The following is a 27,873-nucleotide window of genomic DNA, read 5'->3' on the forward strand; positions in this document are numbered from 1 at the left end:
GAAAAATGGTGAATAAAATAAATTAAGAACTGTGTAGTGAAACATGAATCCTGAAGCGCTTGATCTAAAAACACTTTGTCTCCTTTTAACCCCTCTTCCCCGCCCCCTTTGCTCCTCTCCCCCCTCATTCAGGATTCTGCTGTAAATAAACATGACTCTAACTGTAACACGAGTGCATCTCTTTCTTTGGGTCCATCTCCTGTGTTGGTTTGTCATACATGATCGGTAGTGCCATTGAAGAAGGGGGGAAAAAAAAGGTTGTGCTTCGACTTAGGTAGCACTTGATTAGGCACACGTTAAATACAGGGTTGGTCCTTTTTGACATGAAAGCATTACACAGTTTTTGCACATCCATGAGGCAAATCTCATTTCATCCCAAATGTGCTTCATTGGAGGTCATTCAGTACAGTGAACTCATTGCCAAGTTATGAAACACTGAGGTGATCTGAACATTGTGAATGGGTGTGTTATCCTCCTGGAAGCAACCATCAGAAGATCAGTGCACTGATCCTAGTGGGATAAACACGGTCACCACCAATACCTCAGGTAAGCGGTGGTGGTTAAATGATGCTCGGCTGGTACTAAGGCGCTCAGAGGGTTGCAAGAAAATCTCCCACACTATTACACCACCACCAGTTTGAACTTTTGATGCAAGGCAGGATGTATTCATATCCCAAATTCTGATCCTACAGTCAGAAAGTTGCAGAAGAAATTGAGACTCATCAAACCAGGTGAAGGTTTTCCAATACTGTCCTGTTCTTCATGCGAGCCTTAATTGTAGCTTCGGTTTCCTGCTCTCAGCTAACTGGAGTGCTACCCAGCGTGGTCTTCTATGGCTGTAGTCCATCACCTTCAAGGTTCGACGTGTTGTCCATTCAGAGAGGCTCTTCTGCATACTTCAATTGTACTGAACAGTTATTTGAGTTGCTGTTTCCTTCCTATCAGCCTGAAGCAGTCTTGCTATTCTCCTCTGACCTCTGATAATAAAGCATTTTGTCTCAGAAAGCTGCAGCTCACTGGATATTTTCTCCTTTTCAGACCATTCTCTGTAAACTCCAGAGATGGTTGTGCGGGAAAACCTCAGTAGATCAACAGTTTTCTAAAATACTCACACTTGCCTCATAGAAAGTTCAAAAGTTACTTAAATCACCCTTCTTCTCCATTTCTGATGCGACAATTTGAACTCCAGCAAGTGATCTTGGCAATGAGTAAATCCACTGAATTGCTGCCATTTTATTAACTGATTGGGACAGTTATACAGGTGTGCCTAATAAAATAGCAGGTGAGCGTAATAAACGTTTTCCTATGCAACAATTTTACATGACATGCTAATATTGACTAAATAATGGGTGTCACACTTTTCATCAGCTCTGTGGTGTAAATCATCAACTCACACCAGAGATGGGTGATGAAGGCATCAGCAGTACAACCAAGTAAAGGTAACAGATATCGAGCAAAGAAAAGACTGTTTTTGAAGTCACCCCCCGCTGAATTCCAATATACGGCGTTTAAAAGAAACCACTGGAGGAAACGTCTGTGTCAGCATCCTGTAATATCCACAAGGTCCACTGGCAGAACAGAAGCCAGCTAGAGTTTTGGTCAAAGTAATATACTACATATAATGTGTGCCGGAGTCTTCACCCAAGCCTCTGCTCGCGTTTATGCGCACCCTATGGGCGCAGTGATGTGGTTTGCAGGTGTAAATTGGTAGAAAGAAAATAGTTCCCGTGTGAAACTGCTCACAGTAAGAATAGTGGATTATGATTTCTATTTTATGATGTACACTTTGGAGAAATACTTTAGCTAACAAACCTAAAAAAAAAACAAAAAAACTTACAGGTTTTCCCATTTACGTTAGATAAAAATAAAGAAAAATATATTGTCAGCCTAGAAACAGAAATTTCAAGCCATTTTTAAGGCAGAATGCATGCACTGGTGATAGATTCTGGCGGTTTTCATATGCAGCTACAGAATCGACCCCATATCTTCCTATCGAAAATGAAATTTTCCATTAACTATCAGTTGCATAATTCTCTGCAACATGAACATCGCCCAGCAGATGGCAGCAGAGCACAAATATCTGAAAACCCTATGACACCAGTCAGTTATGAAAGGTTTTTACTCCTAAACTCAGCGTGTGTATTTTCACTTATTGGCCGATGTTATAAGCTTGTTTTCCATTGTATATGAGCAGCTTTCACCCAATGTATCAACACGCAGATGAGCCGCAGCGTTTACAGTTCACATTTTCACAGCCAGGCTACATTGGGAGAAGCAGAAAGCTGCAGAATCAAACAATCAAAGAGAGAAATCATCCCTTGATTAAGCAGTTAACAGAAATGAAAGGTGTGCTCTCATCAAAGTACAGTAATTGGTTCCTGCAGGGCTCTGTAGGGAGATCTTAATGGGGGGAAATGGCTGCCTCAATGACAGACCAAAGACGCTGAGTCAAGAGTTTACAATAATGTTGAGATCTTCACTCCGTGCTTGTGTCTGTAGTGGATGTGAGGCATTTTGTCTGATCTGCTGTGGCAGATCAGCGCTAAAATATTTGAGTACGAGCAGGGTCAGGATTGAGCTCCAACGTTTATGGAGAGGAAGCCAATTTACTCTAGCAGGGACCAGTTTAATGAAAAGATGCTGGTGTAACATTTGGCTGAGGTTTCGTGCTAAAAGAAACGGCTCCATATTGAGTGCTCGTCATTGCTTAAAGACACCCAGAAGACCTTCAAACTGCCATACAGATGAACAGGCCGACCCACTGACTGACTGATTGACTGGCTCGGTGGATAGGTGGATGGTGTGGATGGTGAGGGGGTGGATGAAGGCCAGGACACTGAATGCGTGGCTGGGGGAGGTTTTTTGGGGGGTAAGGTCTCTGAGGTCAAAGCAGGCAGGGTCCATCCCCCTCCACCTATTGGCCAGAGCAATCCACGATTCCTGCACAGCTTTGAAGCCCTGAAGTGGACAGAATTCCACCACAGTCATGGGGATTGTAGCATGTCATTTGTAAGATATTTTGGCGAGATGGTCCTAAAACTCGGGAAGCTGGCCCTTGCCTGGAATGCAGGGTTTTGTATTTAGAGGCGCTCGTACCGCTCTCTCCTTTTGATCCTAAAATTAGAGACATGCAGATCAAGACACAGTCCCAATTAGCCAGCAACTGCTGTAGGAATCAATCCTTTGTTTTAATTTATGGGGACAGAAGATCAATAAAATCCAATGAACTTTCAGGATATTTGTCTAGTACTAAGTGTGAAAGCTGCACATGAAATAGAGACAAATGTGGATATAAGCCTCGCTGGTGTGTCTTAAGGAGTGCCAAACACAATTCATATGAAAGGTTTTCCAATAATATCAAAAATATTTGGATGAATTCTGCACAAGAGTTTTAAAAAACAATGCAAAAGTCACGAAAAACAGATTTGATTGGGCTTAACTAATAAAAAACAACAACAAGCCTATATTAATCTACGCAACACTGTCAGTATGTATATTAAACTGAGTATAAAGTCTATATGTATTCATTGTCCATCTTCAGAGCTTCTCTGTTTCAGAGGTTGATTGCACTTCCTCAGTCTGCACGGCACATCTGAGCACACATAGTAATTTCACCTATCATTACAGGAAGACTCATCTAAGCAGTAAACATCTAATGAGGGAAAGCTCATAATAAATTTCAGAGTCAGTAGCAGATGAACTCATCCAGTGCGGGTAATTTAAAAAGTGCTGGTATTCATTGGCAGTGGCCCCTTAACTCATTTTAATGGCATAGAGGTTCCTTCCCCTTCTTCTTCTCCTTCTTCTCCTCTCCTCAAACCAGGCATTCCTGGCTTGTTTAAATAAGGCCTGCCTGCCTGCCTGGGCGGGGGTGGATTCCCCTCTGGCCCTTTGCCCTTTGACCTAATGTGCATTCCGTATGTAAAGTGAGGAATTCCTCTGAAGTTCAGCTAATGGGGTTGAGTTTTTTCATCCTTTGGACTCTGCTCCTGCACTCGCCCGGTGGAAGTGAGGGGGGGGGGGGGAAACAAGCCTGACGTAGCCTTCGCTGTGAGTTATGGACGAGGTTTGTTGTTTGTTGGTGGTAGGAGAGGAATCGATGTCTCCCACCCGCAGGTTTTGAGCTTCAGTAAGTTTCTGCAGTGATCCTCATGACTAATTGATTTAATGGAGGGTGCTGTTGAATGGAGGCATGAAGGTCTGTGGAAGCTGAAGGCTGTTTGGTGCTTCCACTCCCTGCTACCACTACAGCTCAGCTGTTGGGTTAATATGATGACAATAAAATTATTACTGATGCTTTTGAGTTTTTTCCCCGTTATTTATTCCAAGGGGGGCTGGGAGTCTCTGGGTAGAGGGGACAGATTGAGCCCCTTGTGGCAAATTTGTGACACTGAGCTGTATAAATACAAACAGAACATGTGTCAACAAGCAAAATCACAAATTATTAACCTGCGCTGACATGATTCATAGTAGACTGGTGAACAGTTTCTATAATTTTTAGTCGAGCACTGAAAGGCATTTTGTTTATTTTTGATATCCTCTTTACTTCTTCATAAACTCCACTCGTCTTTTTTAAAAACTACCAACTTTACTAACTTTAATAACCCTCACCCTAACTTTTAGAAGACCGCCATAAACCTTTGATCACTGGTTTGTGGTGCATGATAATGTAGTTGTGACCAGCTATAAGAACATTTTTTGTAAGGTTTGTAGGTCTCAGTATCCAATTTTGTCTTTTTGATTCCTGAAGCTGAGTCGTTAATGTAAATTATTACATTAACGACGTTATCATGATCTCTATCAGAGAAAAAAATGATGGTTCTGCCTTCAGTCAAATTTCTATTCACCAACTTTATTTATTGTGTGCTTTGTCTATTTTTTAACAAACGGATTACACGTAAAACAAAAGTATAGTGAAGGCGAGGGAGTCTCTGACCGTAAGAGTACGAAAGGTGCAATTAAACCTTTGAGCGACTTAATACATGTGCATGCGCAATGTTTATTCACTATTTCCTTCCACTAAATATCAAAGTTATTGCCATTACATGGATATATGGAGAACATTTTTGAGGTGAACTGAAGAGCAAAACGAAAAGTATTGTGATTACACTTACTAAAGATATAGTTCAAATGTTATATATGATATGGAAATGTATTAAAAATGTGAGCTTTCTTTAAACACAAAGGTAGGTTCCAGACAAATGTACACACTGCTGTAGATTCTGACTTTACTTATGAGACATATAACTGGCTATTAAAGGCTTTTAAAACTCCAGTAATGGAAAAGCTACATATTTATCACAGATACAGGGCACATGAAAATCTTTCATATTAAATTGTGTATTAAAGCTGCTGCCTACAGCTATTTCCCAAAACATATAACTAATTAGAAAAATCATGTTTAGAACAAAAACATATTTTTGAACAGCCATGAGGTGTCAAGGTGGTAAAACAAAATTCCAGGAATGCTTCTGAGCTCCTTAAAGCTCTTAAAACACAAAATCAGGGTTAAAGATAAAGAAGAGGGGAAAATGTGCCGCCTTGTGACTTATTCTTTCACGTGTCCTGCCCTGTGAACTTTTGGGTCATCAGATAACGAGCCATCAACATTTGTGATTACATTTCTCAGGTAAAACCGCGGCACAGAGCTGAAGTGATGAAGTGTAAGTGAAGATGGATCGTGGGCTCCTTTGCTGTTGTGCTTTAGGAGCCATGTGTACTGTTGGAGAAGCTGTAAAGGCTGTGCCACCCACACAGCTGGAATGTCATGTATGCAGTCCATAGAGTCTGTTTCAAGAAAGAGGAGAGAGGGGGGAGGTGAGGTGGGGAAACCTCTTTTAGGAAGGGAGCCGGTGCTCGAGGTGGGGTCTTCTACTACTACGTCTTCCACTACTAGCACTAATACTACTGCTGCTACTTCATAAAAAAAGATGAAGCAGAAAACACCTCTCTCCACTGACCAAAACCTTCTCCATTAACCTTTTTCTGTGTGTGGGAAATTATCAATGACGATCCATCACAGTTGTTTGGTCTTCAGCCGACGAGAGGCGAGAGGAAATGTTGAGGGGGAGAGACACGTAAGATGGAGGGATAGGGGGTTGGTAGAGGTTAAAGGGCAGAGGAAGAAAGGAGGTACATTTTCGGAGGATGGGAGGTTGGGAAAAAGAGAGGGAACAATAACTCCCATGTTTAAAAGGCTTTTCTCAACCCCCATGACACCTCACACAGGCAGCAGTTTAAAGTCAGGCCTTTTTTTTTAGCTTTTAGCTGGTAATTTTCTCCCAAGCTCGAGCTCAGAAGAAACATTTTGTGAAAAATGAAACATTTTTTTTATGTTTAAAAATATGTTTTTTGCTTCTGTTATTTGCTTAATGAAAGGAGGATTTGAGTGCACCACATCCTGTGTTTCTATAGGTGTATTCCTTCTTTAATGTCCTCTAGATTAACCAGTTTAATTAAGGTGTAGCTATCTCTGTTTTGGGAAATACTGATCTTCTAAATGTTTTTTAAAGTTAAACCAAAAAAAGAAAAATAATTGAAAAAATCTGATAAAACTGAATTGTTTGATCCTTTTAACTCGTGGTTTATTTATTAAATTATATCAGACGTAATTAGCTCAGAAAACATCAGCCCTAAATGTCAGAAATGTAGATAAAATGTCCTAAAAGGTGTAAAATTAACTTATAGATGTGTCAGGAACTGCAGTATATATGTGCATAAATGAACGGTGACATTATTGGTGTGTTTTCAGTGATAGCTGCTTTATCAGAAACTGTAAACAAATTTGCTTTATTAACAGTTTATAGTTTAAACCTAAAATGTAAAGGTTGAATTGTGGGATCCTCGTAAATGTGAGTCAAACACTGTATTTAAATCAGGAAACACATGTTTGAAATAATCATAAAACATATGTTGTTTTAGTCTTTGTTATTTACAGAATAAATTATTCAGTTCTGTAAATCTCTTAAATTACAGTTATTAAAAAATCCAACTGGATTTCCCTGAACTGAAGAATGCAAATCGTCATATCTGAATTAAACACAGCTGAAAATCAGCCTTTGGTGACCACAAACCTGATTTGAGTTTAGCTGTAAAATGGTTTAAATTGTCCAATCAATAAATGTATTTTATCTCCTTTTGTTTGATGTTATTTTATTTCAAAATATAAATATGTAATTGTGTCACATTTTAAATGAACAAATCTGAAAAGAAAGTATCTCTTTGTACTTTCTAAATTTGATTCCTTTTATTTTACCAAAGGTAAACCAAGTGTGAACAGAGTCTAATGAAGTGTATTCAGTTTTATAATCTTACAAAATATATACATATAAATTCATTTTAACAAATAATCAAGTCGTATCATAGATTAGTCGTTGCTGTGTCTTTGAAACAGTAAAATGTTTTTTTTGTAAAAGTAATTATGTCAATCCTGTTAAATACTCATTAATCTTTCCTCAAACATTTTTGAAAATATGCTTATTAATAATAGCAATAATAATAATTCATTTTCACTCCTTGTGAAACCAGATTTTTATTTTAAATCCAGCCTGAAGCAGCAGTGAATCAGCTCATTTCTCCAAATTGTTTTTGAAACTGTCTATTTCCTTTTAATAAATTAATTTCTTTAATGTGAAAAACAGGTCTATTTCATACATCCACCTAATATGGATCCACTCATTTTCATATATTGCATGTCAGTGTTTTTTAAACAGATTTCCAGTGTTCCTGGTGTATTTATCAGATTCATTAAAACGGATTTCCTGTCTGTCTGTTTCTATTTGGTTATGAATGAGGACAGAAACAATGTGTGAAAATGGGCTTCAGCAGCAGTGATAAAATCAGAATATATATACCATAATTGGTCTTTATGATCAGTTTCAGAGGTAGTAATAAACGTTGACAGGACTCGGTCCAGCATGCGAACAGTCACAGGAGGGGAAAAAAGCCTCTCTGTGTGGATTCAGATGGGACATCACTGGCCCAAACCTTCACCGGATCCATCATGCCTCGCCTTACATCAAACATATTTTGCCGACTGGCTGCACAATCAGATCCCTTCTGAGTGGGCTAGAGTCGGGTGGGTGTGTGGGGAGTAAAAAGTGGGCCCTCTCCCACTGGATAATGCCATTATTTCAGCTCCTCTGGCCAGGAATGCCAAATTTCACAGCCCGCTACTCCTCTCTGTGCGTCAATCAAAGCTCTGCGAGGGGCCGAGGCGCCCAGTAGGTCCGCCTCCAGCACCGTGTGATCCGATCCAAGCATTGACCCCTCACAAGCTGATCCATACAGGCTAATTATGGATATTCTTTAAAAGAAAAACTGTCTTAGTGGTTTAAAGCCTGTCCAAGTTGAATTTATTATTCTAATTTCTTTTAATAAAGGTTGCATATCGGCGCCCACTATGGACTACATACTACTTCCGCCTTCCTGTCATAATTATATTAAATCGATTATTTTAAATTTTGGGTCACTCCTGATGGTCTGATCCGAGCTATCCAAGCCGTGAGAATAAGCTGGACTTAGTCCACATTTTAACTAATGAGAAGCTTACTGTCCCCTCAGAGACCAATTACACACCAACCATAATCTCCTTTATAAGCGCACAAAAGGTTTGTGCGCCACGCAGTAAACGCAATAATTAGTGATTAAGTATCCAGATAATGTGCGGGGCAGATGATGAGAAATTTGTGAATGGGAAACATTTAATCAGGTATTCGTTGTACGCTGTGACGCTTCCACGCCCGCAGCCAATCCCGTGCGCGCTGAAAATGTCGAACACGCCGAAACCAAACCAATGGCGCATCATATAGCAAAGACTAGCGCAAGAAGAGGCCAATCAGCGGGAGGCATGCAAACGAGGAATTTGCTCCGGCAGGCTCTGAATGTCAAGTAGTCAAAGATGGAGTCCGGGTCTGCGAGGCCGTGTGCTTGTGCATGGAAGACTTGCGATTTTTTCTGACTCTCCGAGCTCCGCAGATTTGATCCGTATCCACCCGCAGCCTCGCAGGATGACGGCTCGAATCCTCAAACTAGCGGAACGCGAAGTGTGGTTTGTGGAGAGGGCTGCTTTTCTTTGTTTTATGGACAACTTTTTCCCTTTTCTCCCCCCCCCCCCCCCCCTTTCTCTCTCTCTCTCTTTTTTTTTTTTTTTTTTTTTGCCCATAACGGATTGTCCCTCCCTGGCTTGATACTATTCATGATTTTGGAGGAGGAGGTTATGGAGGTGGAGAAGGTGGAGGAGGGGGAGGTTGGCCACGATGAGTTGTAGCTGATTTTTATTTATTTATTTTTAAAATCTTTTCTTTTTTGTGTGCGTAAATTGTCAGGAGCTCAGTGCAAACTTGGAAGTTGCAAAGGTCGAGATACGAAGATTTTCCTGTTTCTGTGACCTAAAGGAGCAAAACGGCGATAAGAGTTGAGTGAATCCCGCGCGCTGCGCATCTGGAAGCTCGTTTCAAAACTTGATCAGGACACGATTTAACGCCTTGTGGACAGACACCCCGCGTCCTCCACCTTATCGCGCCGTTATCTTAGTGCGGTGGGTCTCTCCGAGGGGGGTTCGGTGGGTGGGGGGGACATTTTCACGGTGCTAGCGTGTGCGTACGTTTAGTGCAGCCTATATGCTGTTGTGCAATCTAACAAGTCGTCAGTATGGTTCTGTGGGTTTGTGAGAGCTGGCCGGAGTGGCTCGCACAGCAAAGCCAGCGCTTCTAGATGGCGTATAGGCCGCTCACAGAGATGTATGGCGGATAAAGCTCCCAAGAACAGGTAAAAAAAGGGGGGAAGAAAAAAGGGGTGGGTGGGGGGAGAGGAACACCTTGAGGTGTATTTATAGGAATCGTCAGATGTCTGAGGAATGAGGAAGCTACGCTGTGTTCTGGACGCTTGCAACGCCTCTTTCCTGTCATGCTATAGATTCTGTACGTTGTGTAACTGCGCACCCATTGTGTAAACTTGCAGGATTTGCTTCACTTTTATTTCCAGGGAGTGCTACAGTTTACTAATTTTTTCCTGTATTGATGCAAACTTTTTTTTCAGTTTGAATATGTTAAATAATTTAGCTCAATTTTCCCCCCACCATGTGTTCGTTTTGCACAAAACTAATATTTATTTATTTTTAAAATGTGTTTTTATAGTTTGGCATTATCAGCCCTGGCTCTTTGAATCCTTTGAGAGAGAGAGAGAGAGAGAGAGAGAGAGAGAGAGAGAGAGAGTGTGTGTGTGTGTGTGTGTGTGTGTGTGTGTGTGTGTGTGTCCCCTCCCCTGTTTCCAACCTCCCATTTCTCCACCAAAATTAGAATGCATGTCATTCACTGGAGAGAATAGTATGGGCCCACATGCTGGGAAATTCCCATTCTCCCAGGGTGAGAGTAACCAATGCTGTTTAATTTGGGAAGTTCATTTAACTCCTCAGCTGAAAAGCTATACTGTTAATCTGTGACATCCTAACTTTTGTTTCCAGGACATGCACGCTTGCAGGGCTGAACTTTTTTTGAGCTAAACCCATGACTTTGTGCAGAAGTAACAATTTGTTTCCGGTTTAATTTAGTTAGTTTGCAAACTAACTTTACTTTTTTTTCCCTTTTTTTTTTTTTTTTTTTTCTGATCCGTGTGTGTGTGTGTGTGTGTGTGTGTGTGTGTGTGTGTGTGTGTGTGTGTGTGTGTGTGTGTGTGTGTGTGTGTGTGTGTTTTAATTCATTTGTGTGATTTAAGCGACTGTTTGTTGCAGGGCTGAGAAAACAAGGTGGGTAGTTGAGTCAGTATGTGCAGTGGAGGCTGATTGTGTCCATGTTGTTGTCCACTGCCCTTTTTCTGTTGCACTACTGGACACTGAGATGAGCAGTGCAATATTAAAAGGGCATTGGCTGATGAAACAGACACTCAAACCTCCCTTTACTGCCTTAACTCTTAACCTGCGTGTGGAGAGATTTTTTTTTTTTTTTTTTTCCCCCGGGTGTGCTTAAATGTGATGCAACTGTGTCTCCTGCTGCACAGAAACCTGTAGACTTAAGTCCACACTCGACAGACGTTATCAGCCACATGGAAGAAGACAGGTAAATTTGCATTTCAACACCCACCTTCTTGTTTTGTTATAAATAACACCTTTGCTTCTTATTTAAGCGTAATTGGAGTTTGGCTGTGAAGAATGGCTGTAACCCCCCCCCACCCCCCCACCCCATGTCCATGTGCTGACACATGCTGAGGTCAGCTGCTTTGACAATGTTGCACTACTGTACCATCCATTCTAGCAGTGCAATAGTATTGTCATAGCATTTGGCCTCAGTTCACACTAAAACCGGTGCTTAAAGGGCTCGCTTCAGACGAGCTTGTGTAGAAGTAAAGCCAGTGTCTGATGGCAGGTAGAGGCAGAAAGCCTCCTAAGCTGTTTACCTAGTACTGTATTTACAGAGCAGAGTTTACACACATTTTCTAGGCTGACATAAGTCCTTGTGACCAGAGTTTTGGGTAATGGTTCACAAATGAGGCACATGAAGTAAAGAAGACACATATGGTACAGTTGGGTTTTTCTTTTTTTAGGAGGGGTCAAGCTTGTGATGGAAATCATCACATATTTCCATCAGGCGCCAAACAAAGTGTGAATTTAACTTAAAAAAAAACCCACACACACAACTGTAGATGGATTTGAAGTAAAAGCGGACACTGCAGTTTATTTATGTTAAAATGATTAAACAATCAAGTTTTTCTCTTCTTATCAGACTTCTACCTTTTTTCTTCATGGTGTTCTGTTGTCAATGAGATGGTGAGCATGGATGTTGGGGTAAAATAAGCAGATGAAAAAGAAAAGGAGGAGGGGTGGGAGGTCAATGTATGTGGGGGGGGGGGGGGGGTTTCTTTCTTTCTGAGCATCCTCGGTGGTAGCAGGTCGATGGGGGGAGGGGACGTTTGTGAGGAATGTAGGGAGCAAGGCCCTCTCACCCTCTTGCCTTTTGCCTTCCCTTTATTTTCTTTCTTCCTTCTCTTTCCGTGTCGAGATTAGGTGTCACTGCTCCTGTGTGCGTGCGTGTGTGCCTCGTGTTTGAACCCTGAAGTAGGAGAGCAAAGACGTTTGTTTTGATGACTGTCAGCGGACCTTTCTGGGTGGAAATGTTTAACCACAGTCCAGTTGCTGTTACAAGCTGCTGGAGAAGGACTCAAGGTATTATTAAAAACAGACAGGAAGCATATTTTGGGGCACAGATTGCCCCGCTGCAGTAAAAGGTTTCAGGTGAAAAGAAGGTTTGCTGTGACTGTGTAGTAAAGCTGGTTTATAGAATCTCATTAGGTCTCTCCAGAAAGGAACAAGGGAAAAAAAAGACAAAAAAGAAAACGTATGATAGTAATAATACATTTTAAACGGTGACAGAGGTGTTTCAGATGTAAAGGTGGGTCTTTCTGATTGCTCACCAGAGGGAAAACAAAAGCAGGCTTCAGTCACTTGACTGTGTGAAATTCTTCCTGAGTAAAGAACGTGACTTGTTTAGGCTTGCTTGCAATGCTTGCTGGGAAATCCTGGAATGTGTGGAATGGGGGACGGTGGTGCTTCTGCAGCTATCTGACTGCATAGAGCAGCAAGTATCCTGCAGTGAAACCCAACATGTCAGCAGTGCTTTTTGAGCAGCTTAAAACCTCAATCAGAGAATGCACGGTTAAACTCCAGGCAAGAGAAGCTAATTAAATGATTACATGAACTCAATTACAGAGCAAACGCTGTGCTTGTTTTGTTTGTCATTTATTTTTGGAGCTACTGCTCACGAGTTAATGTGTTTGATTTAGTTTTTGGTAATGTACATTTTTGAAAAGGGGGAAAAAAAACAAGTTAAATTATGTGATGCATTTATATAATTGATCTTAAACCAAGTAAATGTGTATTTCTTTTAAATAATTTATTTAACAGGTTTGTGAAACCTTTCTCATTAATCTGCTGTCATGTTCTTCTGTCACCCTCTCTCTAAATAAAGTCAGTTAAATTTACATCTTTGTCAGTTTTTTATTTTTTTTGCAAAATGATGGGTTTAAATGAAACCACACGATTGCACAGCAGATGCAGCATTCTCATAAAAATATAAATTGCCCTTTATACTCCAGTGACAAAGTCTAGAAAGTAGAGGGTGGAAAAAAAACATGAAAATTGTCAGTTTTTGTACCTAAACTTTGAAATCCCTGCAGGCCTTAAACGGACGGTTTAGCAGGGTGCACTTACAGCTTCGACAGTTTTGATGCACAAACAGATTTTCGCTCTGGATCTTGTTGCAAAATTGTGTTGCATTTATTAAAAACATTTATTTATTTATTTATTTTGCAAAACTTACAGAACTCCATTTTTAATTTGAGAGGAAACTAGAAAGTTTAGAAAGATGGCAGAAATCCTGCCTTAAATAATCAACTATTGTGAGTACGTGTGAACCGTATCGGTGTTATTGTGTCGTGGAAAAAATAAAAGTATATATTTGGGTTTAAATTTCACTTGGTGTAGACTATCCAGTCAAGTGAAAGACGGGGAAAACACTCAGAGCTTCACACGCAGTGAGGAAAAATGTTTGTAAATGCAAACAATGACCCAGCAAAGGCATAGGATCAACAAAGTGAAAATCATTAGGTTTGAAATTCATATGGCAAACATTAGGGGGTCAAACTCATCTGACTTCATGGGCCTTATACAGCCCAGTTTGACTGTAAGTGGGCCGGAGCAGTAAAAACCACCAGTAACTTTCAAATTACACCTCCAAGACTTTCCATTTGTTTTAGTGTAAGTAAGCACAATTTATTTTTAAATGTTTATATTCACTGAACCTTCCGTTTGCAAAGTAGATGATGAACAAGAAATAAAATATGATTTTTTTTAGTTTGTTGTGAACAATAGTATCTTATTTGTAGGCTCAGATCTAAAACCACTTTGGCATTCCATACATTTTCACTCTCGTGCAGTGATGCTGCTTTCGCTGCATAACAAAGCAAATAACTGAAATTATTAACGATTTCTTTGGCATTTTCACACTTTGCAAAGCCATTCAGTGTGGTGACATTTTTCACATTCTAATAAATGCAACAAACAGTTCAGAAAGGCCTCCAACCAAAAGCACATTAGCCACTGTGTTTAAATCAAACAGCAGGTTCTGGATGCTTCGACGGTGTGATGAGCTCTCTGGAGAGCAGACATGCTGTCATCGTTCAGCCGGGGTGCCATGTTAACCCTGACTGATGATAAAATACATCTAAACTGTGGCAGTAATACACATGTTGCATATATTGTAAAATATTTGCATAATTGTTCCCATTATATGCTTTTAGAAATTCATAACCACAGACTCTTTCACCACGTCTGTGCACTTGGATTTTGAGTCACATTCATTTCCCCCCAAAACACAGAACATATACGTGTTTTAATGGATTTCACCAACAGTATTATGGCTACTCGTGTTTCAAGTTCTCCTTTAATATCATGATAAAAATCATTGCTGTGAATTTTGTTTGCCAAAAATAATGCTGGTGTGAAACTTTATTAATGTCACGGCCCTATTTTGGATCCTGATGGCACTCCTCTTCCTCCTCTGTTTAAGCAGTTAGGCTATTAAAGGAGTGATCAGACGCTAAATTATTTTAAAGACAAACAGTTGTGATTTACAGTTCTCCCATCAGAGAGCGGTGTGGTGGCTATTGTGTGATGCGTAGGGTAGATTTGTATGTTAGTCTGATTTTTGGACAAGTCTAAAAAGGAAATTATTGTATTTTTGGCAGGGAACAAGTTTCCTATTTTATATAATCTCTTTTGTATTTCAGCAACTTTCAAAATATTTGAAACAGGAAGCAATGCTTTATTTTCATATTAAAAATGGGAGCTGGTACATTTGAAAAGAAAAGCAAAACTTGTCGTTTCTCTCGGCTCTTTTCTTTGCTGAGAGATAAATGAAGATGCACAGCCTCTCTGCTGATGTGCTGACCGTGCCCATCATTTAACCCTCTTCAAAGATTCATCCCTGCTGCAGAGAGGCAGTTTAATGCCATCCAAAGGACAGGCGCTGTAGTGCAGAGGCAACTAGTGAATTTGACACAATCACAAAATGCTCGTTATGCTGATGTGATAAATGATTAATGATGAAATGAAAATTTACCACAGCGACAAACTGATCATCAGAGCCTGCTTTAGTTTCACTGAACATCAAATAGCAGCGGACGCCGAGTGTGGGTTATTCTCACAAAATGCATTCATTCAAAAGCAGATTAAACAGAAGCGATCAACTGATTTGTGCAGGTGAGAAAATACAACAGGGCAAAGCGAACACAATGACTCAAGAAACAGCAACAATAAACACGGGTGACCAACAGACAATGGGCAGGCAGAAATCCAAATAAACCAAAATAGCCCCGATACAAGAAGTGAAATCATCAAGGAAATGTTTATGTGCCTGTTTTGACAAGGAGGAGGAGGAGGGATTGAAAACTGAGCATTGGATTTACCTCTCGTGGCTTATCTGAAAACAATCTGAAGCAAGCAGCGAAAAAACGCAAAAGAGTTCATCTGTGTTAATCTTAAAGCAGCTGAAAGTTTGAAATATTTTTAAAACAATGATGACTTTAGATTAAGTTAGATTCACATTTAATCTCTTCACACACATCATCTTTACTAATGCTCTAAGTAGTTAATAAATAAAATAAAATAACACGATCAGCACATCACTGTGAAGCTGAAGTTTGGCTCCAGAGTGAAGCGTCACTGATGGTAAAGGATTTCACCATTTTCACCATCGTGACACTCTGATAGAAAATTCCTCCACAATCACACATGAGCGCGGAAATCCTACAGTAACAACGGAGAGAAAGTGTGTGTGTGTGCGTGTGTGTTCCTGAGATACAGAAGGAGAACAAATGCTAAATGTCCAGGTGCCCTGTGTCCTGCAGAGCCACACATATTTGTGAGTGTGTTTAGGTGTTTGCTCATGGATTGCGTCACATCTGTTTATGTTGGTGCTCTCCATGATGAATGAATACCCAGATGGAGGCTCCTGATATTAACATCTGCTTCTGCTTTCATGTATTCAAAATAAATGTAACTTATTTAAGTTTAACGATCAAGACGAGCTTCTGCAACAGCTGTGAGATAAATGTTTCTGGTATAAAAGTGATGAGAGCTTTTTGGAAGATTAAATATTTGTTTGAGGAGATAAAACTATTCAATATGTTTGTTGTGGGTATAAAAATAAACTCATTCAACCACACAGGAATCAATCCTCAGGTGGGCTGCAGAGGTGATCAGGCGCCACCCACTGGACAAAAACTTTAATGCAGAAAGTAAAATCTTTAACTACACGTTATTTTTCCTAAAGTATGCTATATTGCTATATTTTTAAGATTTTGCCTCCTAGTTTAAACGATCTGTTGCTGAGCTTTAAAATAATAATACTTATATTTTTGTGTGAAAAATCACATCTAAAAACTGTGATTGCAACAACTACAAAAAAAATTCTGAATATTATTTATCTCTCTTAGACAAAACTGATTTATATGCTTATTTAGGAGCTTTACTTCATTGAGAACAATAAAAACGGATTTTATGAATGTTTTATTGAACCAATTCAACAGATTATGGAGTAAAGCTCCTTTTTTTGAACATTTAAAAAAAAAAAAAAATAAACCATTACATAACCTTTAAAACTAGAAGTAAAAACACTGAGTCTGTTTCTGTTTGAAATCCTAAACTGTCAGCGTGCATGTGGAGCAGTAAGTTAATTTCGTGCTAGTGTGTGCACCTTAGGTTTACAATAAACCCTTCATGTGTGCACGGGTACAAGCAGCCGTCTTCAGTGTGTGAAATGTTAATGACAAGAAGATGCACATTACTCTGTAGCTTCTTCATCCCTGAGTCTGACTCTGCCGTCACTGCAATGGAAGAAACAAATGAACTACTTGTGAACTTTTTAACATGAACAAATGTAGAGAAGAAATACAGTTTATCATAAAGATCTGTTACCTCAGTTTTTGTTTGTGAGAGGATAGCTGTTGAGAGTAAGCGGCGATGACACAAAGTCTGGAGATGCCTCAGAAACAACCTCGTGGGGCATCTGAGAGAGAAAAAAAAAGACTCTCAGGATAAATGATGAAAGAGACAAACATCTCCTTTCTGTGATGTTTGACCAAAGAGGAGGGCTGACCAGGACTGGAGGAGCCATGAAGAGGTAATTGACGGGGTAATGCATCAGATTCAGGCAGGAGGAAGAGTACAGATCTGCATAGCGCATGAGCTGGCTGGCGAACAGCGTCTGCCTGGAGCCGCTGCGCAGGAGGCTGCCCATCTGGCCATATGACATGTCCATCCTGTAGGTCAGCAACTGCAAGTATAAAATAAACAATGCAGTGGCTTAATGGCACACATCACATCGAACATTTTAAATGTTGATGAGTGAAAATATACCAATCTGACTTCCTGCTTAGTCCAATTTAATTCTAAGAAAGTTTACTTTTTTGGGAATAGACTTCTTATAGACAGAGGGAGTCAAAAGTCATAATCTACCTCTGACGTGTTGTTTTAAGGAGATTCGTGTTACGCTCAGGAGCGTGCAGAGGTTTCCCTGCAGTCTTGGAGACCACAGATATTATCTGTTACTCGGTCATTAGTGTTACTGTCCTTCTACAGTTTTCATAGCAGAGTGCAGTTGCTGTTGTGTTGGAAATCATGTTGCACCATGAGTGTCCATGGATGGTAAATTTCCACAGAGGAAATGTGTCAGTGTACAGTTCAAGTCTCTGGCATGAGAGACACATTCCAGGAGCATGTTCATTCTTGCTCATTCAGGGATGATTTCTTGTTCAAAAACAGCTTCATTTTAACCATAAACTTTTTTGTACTGTTTTCTTTTATTCTGTCCTTTTAGCAGTAGACTGTATATGAAAGCTAGACACAACCTCAGGGTCTGAAAACTAAAGCATATTTTGAGGTGCCTTAAACCTGTATTTTTTCCAAAGGCCAGCAGGGGGCATCACCACCAGCTGGCTACAAGTCAGAATGTATAAAAGTCTATTGTAACATGACTCCCTGTTCACTTGATTTATGACCTCAGCAAATACTTTTATTGTTAACACTCATGGTTATAAGTTTTAAGTCATACTGAAAAGTTGATTATGGTCTGGTTTATGGAAAGATTGGGTATCCTTCAGTATGACACACGAATGAGTTACATCCTCAGGTTTTTTTGTAGCCAAACTCACCTTTTGCTCCTCGCTACCACTTTTGAACAGCCTTTGGTGGACTCTGTTCCATCTTTTTCATACAGTCTATGGTACTGGGCGTGTCAGTGTAATCGGGGATTGTAAACAGACTCCGAACAGTTTCCATAAAATACAAATCAGCACATGATTTCAACATCGAAGGCAATTTTATGTCTTCCGTACTGTTAACATGCCAACACCTGTATTTACTATTAAAAAATACACTTATTCTGTGAACCTTAACACTATGGGTGACTTGTGCCAACTAGTGCTGCAACTCGGTGACTGTGGAAAGTTACTCAATACTTTAAAAAGTGTAGTTTTAACCATATGTAGAGCGAAGGAATAGAAACACTGTCAAAGTGGTGAAGTGAACTGTAATGGTGCTGAACGACAGTTATGCTGCACAGACACATTTGGGTTTTCTTCTGCTACAATAGTGAAGCATTGCTATCGTAGTGGTAAATTTTAGAAGTGCATTTATGCATTTAAAATGACATAAAACGTATTCCAGGTATATCTCAGGACATATGAGACATATTTATTTCATGGTGGTGATAATTTAGCTCCCATGCAGGACTTTGAGCTTTCAACATACAGAGAATGAGGCAGAATTTGAATCCAAAAAAGCATTTCTAATACCAGCTGAAGGTACAGTGTAGGTTGTACGAATGCATTGAACTTTACGCGCATCCACAACTAAGGTGTGGAAATGTTTAAAATACTGTGTTGTGGTGTGCAGAGCTCACCTTCATTCTCATATGAATGGAACCGATGTCACGATATTCTTGACTGGTGGTGTCTGGGTGCCTTCAAAAGACACATATAGAAAAATGAACACGTGCTATGTCACTTTATCTAACTGTGTCACATGTAGGAAATGAAAAATCAAATGCAAGTCTTATCAGCATTAGTGTTAGTGAGTAAATACGCAGCGAAGAGTTCTCTCGTTTGGAATCTCAAGAGCTGCAAAACATCAACAAACTTGTTTAATTTCCAGTAAAAATGCATGAATTAATAAAACATTTAAAATCTTACATATGGTTACTGAATAAAATGTTAGTCTATCCCATCTATTCATGACACAAGATGGGATTTTTTTTTTTTCCAAAACTGGGGCTTGTGGGTGCTTGTGCTCCACCTGCTAGCCACATATAGAACCCTGCACCTTATGAGAACATGTTGATTATTTCATTGGGTTTAACTATTTTAAATTATAGTAATGGTAAAGCTCACCGATCTAAAAACTGCAGATCTGAGTGCCTTTCAAATCTAAACATATCTACAGGAAATATACCGAAACAAAAAATAGACTCACTTGTTAAGTTCAGCTAAGTAGAGATCAAGACACTTGAGCTCCTCAAAGATATCTGAAAAACCAAGTATTGCATCAAAACCATGACACAACAGTAAAACAGCACACAACGAGTGGATCATTGTTCTTACTTTTCCTTTCCTCCCACACTTGCAGCTCTTTGGTGAGCTCAGGAACGACCAGGAAAGTCTTCCAGCCCTGTCTCTTCTTAGACTTCAGGATGTCGCCAAAGATGTGATCTCCGACATAGAGGATGTCCTTGCCTATGACGCCCAGCAGATCACAAACAATGTCTGAGGATCCTGTAACCAGAAAACACAAGTTAAGCAGCTGAACTGAACAGAATTGAACGTTACTAATAAGGACAAAATAGTCGAAGGAAAACTCAGTGCTGTCTCACCTCCTGAGTAGACTGTTCCATGCTGGAGGTCACCGGTGTATGTCCCGATGTGAAGCTTTCCTGTGTTCTGTGTATAAAAAGGAAACAGATTACTGGAAACTGTTGATGCTCAACATTGTGATGCAACTCTTCAAACACTCTTTCACACCGTGTCCACTTGTCTCAGCACAGTCCCCTCTGCAAAGAACAGCGGCTTTTTGGTGTCCACAACGACAAGGTCGAAATACGAGCGCCAGCTCTTTCTGGGGCTTCCAGGCTGGAAGGAAAAAAAATTTTTTTTTTAAATGTCATTCTCATGATTCTCTTTAGAGGACAGAAAGTCCAACCACAGTTGAAGATGCCTTACCTTCACATTACTTTCCAGCAGGTATGTCATGATGACCTTGATGAAGAAGGTAAAGTGTAAAATATACAGTTAGAATGATTTAAAAGGCAGAATGATCATTTACAATGATCTCATAAACATTAACAGGCCGCTTCATTAGGTCTACCTATTCAACTGCTTGTTAATGCAAATATCTAATCAACCAATCACATGGCAGCAACTCAGTGCGTTTAGCTGTGCCAGAACCCAGAGAAGCCAGACTACTTTGAGCCATAAAGGAAACAGTATCTCAAACTTTTGGCTTCAACATTCAGACTCAGAATTTGTTCTCCGAGGAAGGGCCTTGTTGAATATATGCCACAAAGAATTGAGGCAATTCTGAAGGAAAAAGGGGTCCAACCTAGTAATAGCAAGGTGTAGCTGACGATGGGGGCATTGATTTTCCTTTGTAGTTGGAAGGTTTTAGTCATGGCACACTCACCTCGGTGTAGTAGTAGTCACTGTTAGTGGCGAGGAAAACCTTGGCCACCTCTTTGATCCGGGTGAGGAGCACAGGGAGGTTTGGCTGTAAACATTTATACTTTCAGTGTTTCAGTCTGCTAACATAAACTCAGACTGATAATCTTTTCAGTTTACTCACATCTCTGACAACGTATTTCTCCAAATTCTTGGTAGTTAATTCTTTCAAGGATCCCTAAAAAACAGTTTGAACATTTTGTAATTTTGAGAAGTCCACACATTTTCTTTGTGTTTAACGTTGCACTTTGGCGGGTTTTGTGAACTCACCGTATCATGAGTGTAGTCCACGGCATCTCGAACATCCTGGAACATGCTTCTGTACGACATTAGCAAGTCACCGTGCTGGAAACCTTTCAGGAGGCTGGAAGAGTTTAACACAGGTATGGAAGGGACAAAGAGTTTATTCAACAGTGAATATTTCTCCAAGTCTTGGTGGGATGATAGTTTAATATAATATGGATAAAATATGTGACTTACTTTGTGTATCTGGTACATCCAGTAAAGAAGTCAACCAGGCAGGCATAGAGATAAGTCTCTGCAGGGTGCATATAAATCGTAAATTGTTTATAATGCATAGGAAAATTTGAAAAATTGTAGAAAAGCAAAGACGCTAAACAAAATTTACACAAAGTATAGCAGAGTGCAGGATTTTATACCTGAAAGATTGAAGAGAGTGTTCAGGATGTAAAAGCGATCAGTGTCGTCTCTCTGGATGAACATGTTCGGGTAATATTTGTGAATGTCTTCACTGTGGCACAAAATGATAACACGGATCAATGTTAACAACCCAGATGCACTGACTGGCTGCAGAGAAACAAAAACATTTTTGCAAACGTGCGTGAATTTACATCTAGTTTGTGTAAATTCTTAGCTTTGAACTCACTTGCTTGTACTGACTGCTGCGATTTACAAGCAAAAAAGAAGAAGTTGACAGCCATTTCAGTGAGACAATATAAAGGCCAAAACAAAACTACTCAATTTTGAGATTCTTTTTCTTCCTTGTCTGTTGGATATCAATGCAAACCAGTGTTTATTCAGTGAGGTAATATCTCATTTTCATATTTAAAAGGAAACCTGATGTTGCTTTTTTTATAACAACAACAAAAAGGTGGGACTTAATTACACAAGTGAGACCGCTGATGTTGATAACTGTTTGTTGACATTGTGTCTATATCTAACAATTTTATGCTGACTTGATTTTTTTTAAAACAAGTTTATGGAATTACAGCCATGTTCATACACATTCCCCTGTTTTCAGAGGCTCAACAGCAATTGAACAAACCAAAATTACTTTATATATAAGAATTGCTTATAATACTTCAATAAAAATCCTTTGCAGTCAGTAACTGTCTGAAGTCTAAAAGTCTAGAAGAATGGATGTCACCAAGTGCTACGTTTCTTCCCTGAAGTTTATTTGGGATTTTCAGTCTGATGATGGCCTTCTTCACTTGCACTGACAGCTCTTTGTACCTCCTGTTGAGAGTTTCAAATATAGTTATGCACTTGGACCAGGACCTCACCTGGCTATGAAACTGTCAGGGAGCCCTCTGTCACAGAAAATAGGGGACTGTGTATAAAAATTACTGTAATGTAATTTTTGAATTTAAGCTGAAAGTTTATAAGTTAATCACATCTTGATTGTATATATATATATATATATATATATATATATATATATATATATATATATATATATATATATATATATATATATGTATATATTTATATTAGGGGTGCAACGATACACAAAATTCTCGGTTCGGTTCGATACTTTGGTGTCACGGGTCGATATTTTTTCGATACAAAAAAATGTTCATGCCTTTTTAATTTGTCATTTATTAAAATTATAAATATATATTTTAACTCAAAAGTACAGTTTTTAAATTTAACCCTAACCCTTGTGCGTGTTTTTTATTTTGACTGCGAATGCGCACCTGCGGACCACTTATGTGCAGCCCCGGTTATATAGCTCGTCATATTGCAGCCACAGAAATTCTTTTGTCCATGAAACCATAAAGCTGCACTTTCTTTTTGCCTTATAGTCTGATTTGTCATAACTTCTCCGTTTTGTGGTAAGCTTTTCTTTGGCTGTCACTTCTTCACCCTGACCTGTCTTATTTGGCTCAGCAGAACTAAAATATAAATCCTGCTGCTTTTACACACGCACTCACATAAGCTCAGCGATTCTCTGCGCGATCAACCTCTCACATGTTTAAGCTTGCTGCGGGAGATTTCACTTGTCATGTTTGCATAGTAAGCTAACGATTGATAAGACGATGTCAGAGGAATTGGTGCGCAAATTATCATCACTCACCAATCAGTACTGTTGCTTTCTATACACAGTTCGCACGATTGCAAAGTGAAAGCAAAAAAACAAGCGCAAATTCAAACGCGATTTCAATATGTCACATATTGACAGTGGCTCACCGATGCCAATGACATAATTACCCAGCTACATTTCTGAAAGAATGCAAAAGCATTGACATATATTTTTCCTTCCTACAAAAGCCCGACGGGCAGGGTAGCCCGACTGAAAAAATCGCTAGCTCCGGGACGTCGGGCTAGCGATATTGCAAGCCCTGTATCTGATTGAGGAATCACTCATCTTTGGAAAAGAGAGTTTATTACAGAGAAATGTCTCTTTCCAAAATAAAAGCTATACTATCCGCTTCTTCTGGGCTATATTCTCAGCAGCATATTAAACAGCTGTCTAAATGACTCGGCTAAAGTTAGTAGCATGCTTGCTTTTTTTTGTCTGCTTCCACTTGTCTTTGCACTAGGATGATGTCGGCGTAAATGTGCAGTCATATTCGTTGTGTTCCCACTAGTGCTTTCAGGTTAATCTCGTTGAAATGACCTTAACGCCACAACACGGCAAATCTCCGTTAACGAGCTACCGCCGATCGTCCCGTGCATGTGGCTAGACGGCCAACACGTTAACGAGCTAACTGCGCTAACACACTAGTTCCCACCCATGTAATTGAGCATTGTGTGGCACATCCAACATACTGTTTTACTTTAGTCCATGACTCGCTTACCTTCAGGGTCATACGTCACATGAAAACCAAAATAATTCCAAACGCCAGATCTGAATGAGGGTGGGGGAGGTCCATGTTGTAAGGAGAGCTTAACTTCTGTCTCGCTAGCTTGCCCTGCGCTCTTCCTTCTGAGGATGCTGTCTGTGTTGAGCGCTCAGTGAATCTGCGCTCGACTACTCCGCCTAGGCTGCACTGTCGACCCTAGGCGGAGCAGTCGAACGCAGATTCACTGAGCGCTCAACACAGACAGCATAGTCAGAAGGAAAGTTGATAAAATAAATTACAAATTTTGTATTGTTCGATACATATGCGTACCGAACCGAAAGCACTGTATCGAACGGTTCAATATCAATACGAGTATCGTTGCACCCCTAATATATATATATATATATATATATATATATATATATATATATATATATATATATATATATATATACATATATATATATATATATATATATATATATATATCCAACTGACCGAGTGCTCAGTGAATACCTCAGGCAGCAGAAACCCAAGAAAGAGGAGGGAGACGAGGAACCATCATGGAAGGACAGGCCCCTGCACGGTATGTACCACCGGCAGATAGAGGAGGTGGCTGATATCCAGAAATCCTACCAGTGGCTGGACAAAGCTGGACTGAAAGACAGCACAGAGGCACTAATCATGGCAGCACAAGAACAATCTCTGAGTACAAGATCCATAGAGGCTGGGGTCTATCACACCAGGCAAGACCCCAGGTGCAGGCTGTGTAAAGATGCCCCAGAGACAATCCAGCACATAACAGCAGGGTGCAAGATGCTAGCAGGCAAGGCATACATGGAACGCCATAACCAAGTGGCCGGCATAGTGTACAGGAACATCTGTACCGAGTATAACCTAGAAGTCCCGAGGTCAAAATGGGAGATGCCCCCAAGGGTGGTGGAGAATGACCGAGCTAAGATCCTGTGGGACTTCCAGATACAGACGCACAAAATGGTGGTGGCTAACCAACCGGACATAGTGGTGGTAGACAAACAGAAGAAGACGGCCGTAGTGATCGATGTAGCGGTTCCGAATGACAGCAATATCAGGAAGAAGGAACACGAGAAGCTGGAGAAATACCAAGGGCTCAGAGAAGAGCTCGAGAGGATGTGGAGGGTGAAGGTAACGGTGGTCCCCGTGGTAATCGGAGCACTAGGCGCGGTGACTCCCAAGCTAGGCGAGTGGCTCCAGCAGATCCCGGGAACAACATCGGAGATCTCTGTCCAGAAGAGCGCAGTCCTGGGAACAGCTAAGATACTGCGCAGGACCCTCAAGCTCCCAGGCCTCTGGTAGAGGACCCGAGCTTGAAGGATAAACCGCCCGCAGGGGCGTGCTGGGTGTTTTTTATATGTGTGTGTGTGCGTGTGTGCGTGCGTGCGTGCGTGTGTGTGTGCGTGTGTGTGTGTTGAATTCAACTGGCCCAGCCTTGCTTGGGTTTTAGTCTTTATGTTTCTGTCTCTTTCTCTCTGCCTGTCCTCACCTCGATGATCTCTATCATTCCAAACAGTACAAAATAGATTATACAAACATTTTCTTTACTGTATTCACTTGTTTCCAACTTTACCCTTTGAGGAACTGAAAGCCATGACTGCAGACTAATATATTTCCATTTGAGTCCACCTTCAGGAGGTTCCCATATGTAGTGTCAACCACTAAGCCACTGAGGGAGAGAAAAGGGGAGAAGGTTTATCAATAATAGACAAGAACAAAAAAAAATATAAGAAGAATTGATTGGCTACTTCATTGTAGCGTAAATCGACTTGGAACTAACCGAGTGGGGAAGCTGGGGTCGTACTTGTAGCGCAGAATCTCATGAGGGTATCCAATGGACACCATCCTGTCTCGTATCTGCTCAAAGCCCAAGCTCTCGTAGTCGGGAGACGTATACGCTGCAAGCAGAAATGCACACAGCAAAAGCATGAATACACAATCATCCACTGTTGTGCAGCTTGTTTGAAAGGAAAGTCAGAAACTAAAATGAAGAATTCAGCGCAGAGAGTTCAAAATTATGAATGAAGACAACATGTAGCATCTTCAGGGTGATTTAATATTTTATACACATGCTGTAAAAAGTATGATAAGCAAAATATAGTTTAAAAATGAACAAATATAGATTAAGTACCTTATACTTCATTCTGCTCAGGGAAGGGTTTTATCCTTTGTTAAGTAATAATGACTTTATTGGTAGGATACATGGTATCCTGTTGGTATCTAGACCATTATACACTCTATATATTGTACTATAGATAAATAGGTGGCAATTTTTAAAAGTGTGCAGTAAACATAAATTAAACAATCAAGTTAAAGTAAAAGTAAAAATGACGTTGTTATTATACAGTTATACATAAACTGTACTGTTCTTGGCCAAGTGTATCAAATGTAAACATTGTATAGCTGACATCATCACAACACTGCAAACTTAAGGATTTGTAGGTAAATAATAATCCTATGACTCTCTGTGCTAGACACAGTCATGTTCCTCAGAAAGCAAGGAGAAGTACAGATAACTCAATATCAAATAGAATAAATAAAGATGATTAAACTTTTTTTTTTGCTTCTACTTACTTGCTAGCGTGTAGTCCATGTCGAAGCCATAGCATTTAATATTTTCCAGCGTCAGGCTTCTGTTGACAAACACCCTGTGATCAAACAGAAACACAGCTGAAGGCAGACAGTCATAGAAATTCATTTTTTATGCACTATGGTCAATTTGATGTTTTCATTTATCAGAATGGGTTTCCTAAGGTTCAGTTTGCGTCTTGGCTTTTTGACATCAGGTCTGCCCTGAGATGTGGATTAAATGAATCTTCAAGGGGCAGAAGTCATTTAGTGTGTGAAGCTATGATTTAATTTCTCTTTTCCACCAAAGAAATTCAGAGACTTCCATACTTAGTTTGAACCTATCCTACCCTTGAAGTCCCTCAAGTCAGGGTGGTGCTGGGTGGAGGCTAAAGATGTTATCAAAACCAATGTCATCACCGATGTTTGAAATGACTGCCAAATACTTAACATGGTGTATTTTGAACAACATATTAAAAATAATCATGACGTATTTTTGTCTGTCATGTATTTTCTACATCATTTGCCCCCAGATGCTACCTTTTAACCACACAGAGCAGGGAGGCCTGTCTGCAGCACCAGGATGGCCCAGTCTCAACCTTTCCTGACAGTTCATACATATAGAGTTGCTGTAAATAATTAATCTGTAAGCTCTTGTTCTGTGAATGTGTTTCTCCTGAGTTCCACACAGAAAATAAAAGCTGTCAGCAAGGGAGTGTTTCTGATGCAGGAGCACTTACTGACAGGAAGCAGCTGAATAAGCTGATGATTCAAATAGTTGTGTAGGTTAGAGTGCAAACTTTCAGAATAGAGAAATAGGTCAGAATGTCAGAAAGCACTGGAAGTTGTGGAAATATACCAGTGGATTTTTTAAATTTATTTTTTGCAATTCATTGTCTAACTTATTATATGAGCAACAGTATTCTTATGATGTAAAAATACGTAATTAACTTGTGATCAGCAAAAATGCAAAGAAAGAGCTGAAACTGACGACTTTTCTTTTCTTTTTGTGTTCTTTTTTTAAAAATATATTGTAAAACCTTAGAAATTCTGATCGTGGAAATTCATCTTTAGGTTAAAAAGTGTTTCAATTAGCAGCAGTTTACATATTCGTGTGCAATATTACCCCAGTTGAACTTACTTTTGTTCAAGGCGCCTCTTCTTCTCCTCGGTGGAGATGCTTGTGTCCATTGCCTCCATGGTCCACACCTGCTGATGTGCAGCTCCTCTTTTCAAAGAGGTATTTAAATTCTCAAATGTACCCAAAACTTTGTAGGCGTGCCGCTGAGCATCTTCTCTGTTTTTGTGCACATGTTGAAACCCCTCCTTTTGACTAAGTGCTCATTAATGACGTAAACGGCCGTGGGACACGCGCACGCAGCCTGCCGCCCCCCTGCATTGACACCCATGGTGCTGCGGAGCTTTCAGCTTGGAGTGGGTAGATTGTGTTATCAGAGGCACACACATGTGCACAGGCTACATGTGTGCG

At 40.1% G+C, this 27,873-nt stretch overlaps 1 protein-coding gene across 1 annotated transcript; it reads right to left on the bottom strand.

The window, feature by feature from the left end:
• Window positions 1-10,170: 10,170 nt before the first annotated feature.
• On the bottom strand, window positions 10,171-27,710 carry nt5c2l1 (5'-nucleotidase, cytosolic II, like 1). Its single transcript, XM_085413796.1, has 18 exons — window positions 27,526-27,710; window positions 26,391-26,464; window positions 25,597-25,714; window positions 25,390-25,485; window positions 21,417-21,508; window positions 21,238-21,295; window positions 21,028-21,121; window positions 20,882-20,935; window positions 20,723-20,806; window positions 20,263-20,298; window positions 20,065-20,172; window positions 19,917-19,983; window positions 19,648-19,818; window positions 19,520-19,571; window positions 18,951-19,011; window positions 17,148-17,324; window positions 16,967-17,057; window positions 10,171-16,875 (listed from the first exon to the last, which is right to left on the bottom strand). Exons 1-17 carry the CDS (start codon window positions 27,582-27,584, stop codon window positions 16,968-16,970), a joined length of 1,491 nt encoding a protein of 496 aa, XP_085269922.1. The 5' UTR covers window positions 27,585-27,710; the 3' UTR covers window positions 10,171-16,875; window position 16,967.
• Between the last annotated feature and the right edge of the window lie 163 nt (window positions 27,711-27,873).

The sequence above is a fragment of the Rhamphochromis longiceps genome, linkage group LG7, assembly GCF_057381845.1.
Source record: "Rhamphochromis longiceps isolate RC_006_pf linkage group LG7, R_longiceps_female_GT1.1, whole genome shotgun sequence".
NCBI classification, from domain to species: domain Eukaryota; kingdom Metazoa; phylum Chordata; class Actinopteri; order Cichliformes; family Cichlidae; genus Rhamphochromis; species Rhamphochromis longiceps.

What these genes read in the sequence shown, in the direction of transcription:
- nt5c2l1 (XM_085413796.1), bottom strand. Translation starts at nt 27,584, where the DNA reads ATGGAGGCAATGGACACAAGCATCTCCACCGAGGAGAAGAAGAGGCGC. An exon ending in CATGGACTACACGCTAGCAA is followed by an intron (nt 25,715 to 26,390) that starts GTAAGTAGAAGC and finishes TTCTGCTTGCAG; the next exon opens with CGTATACGTCTCCCGACTAC. An exon ending in TGCTGGAAAGTAATGTGAAG is followed by an intron (nt 20,173 to 20,262) that starts GTAAGGCATCTT and finishes TTTTCCTTCCAG; the next exon opens with CCTGGAAGCCCCAGAAAGAG.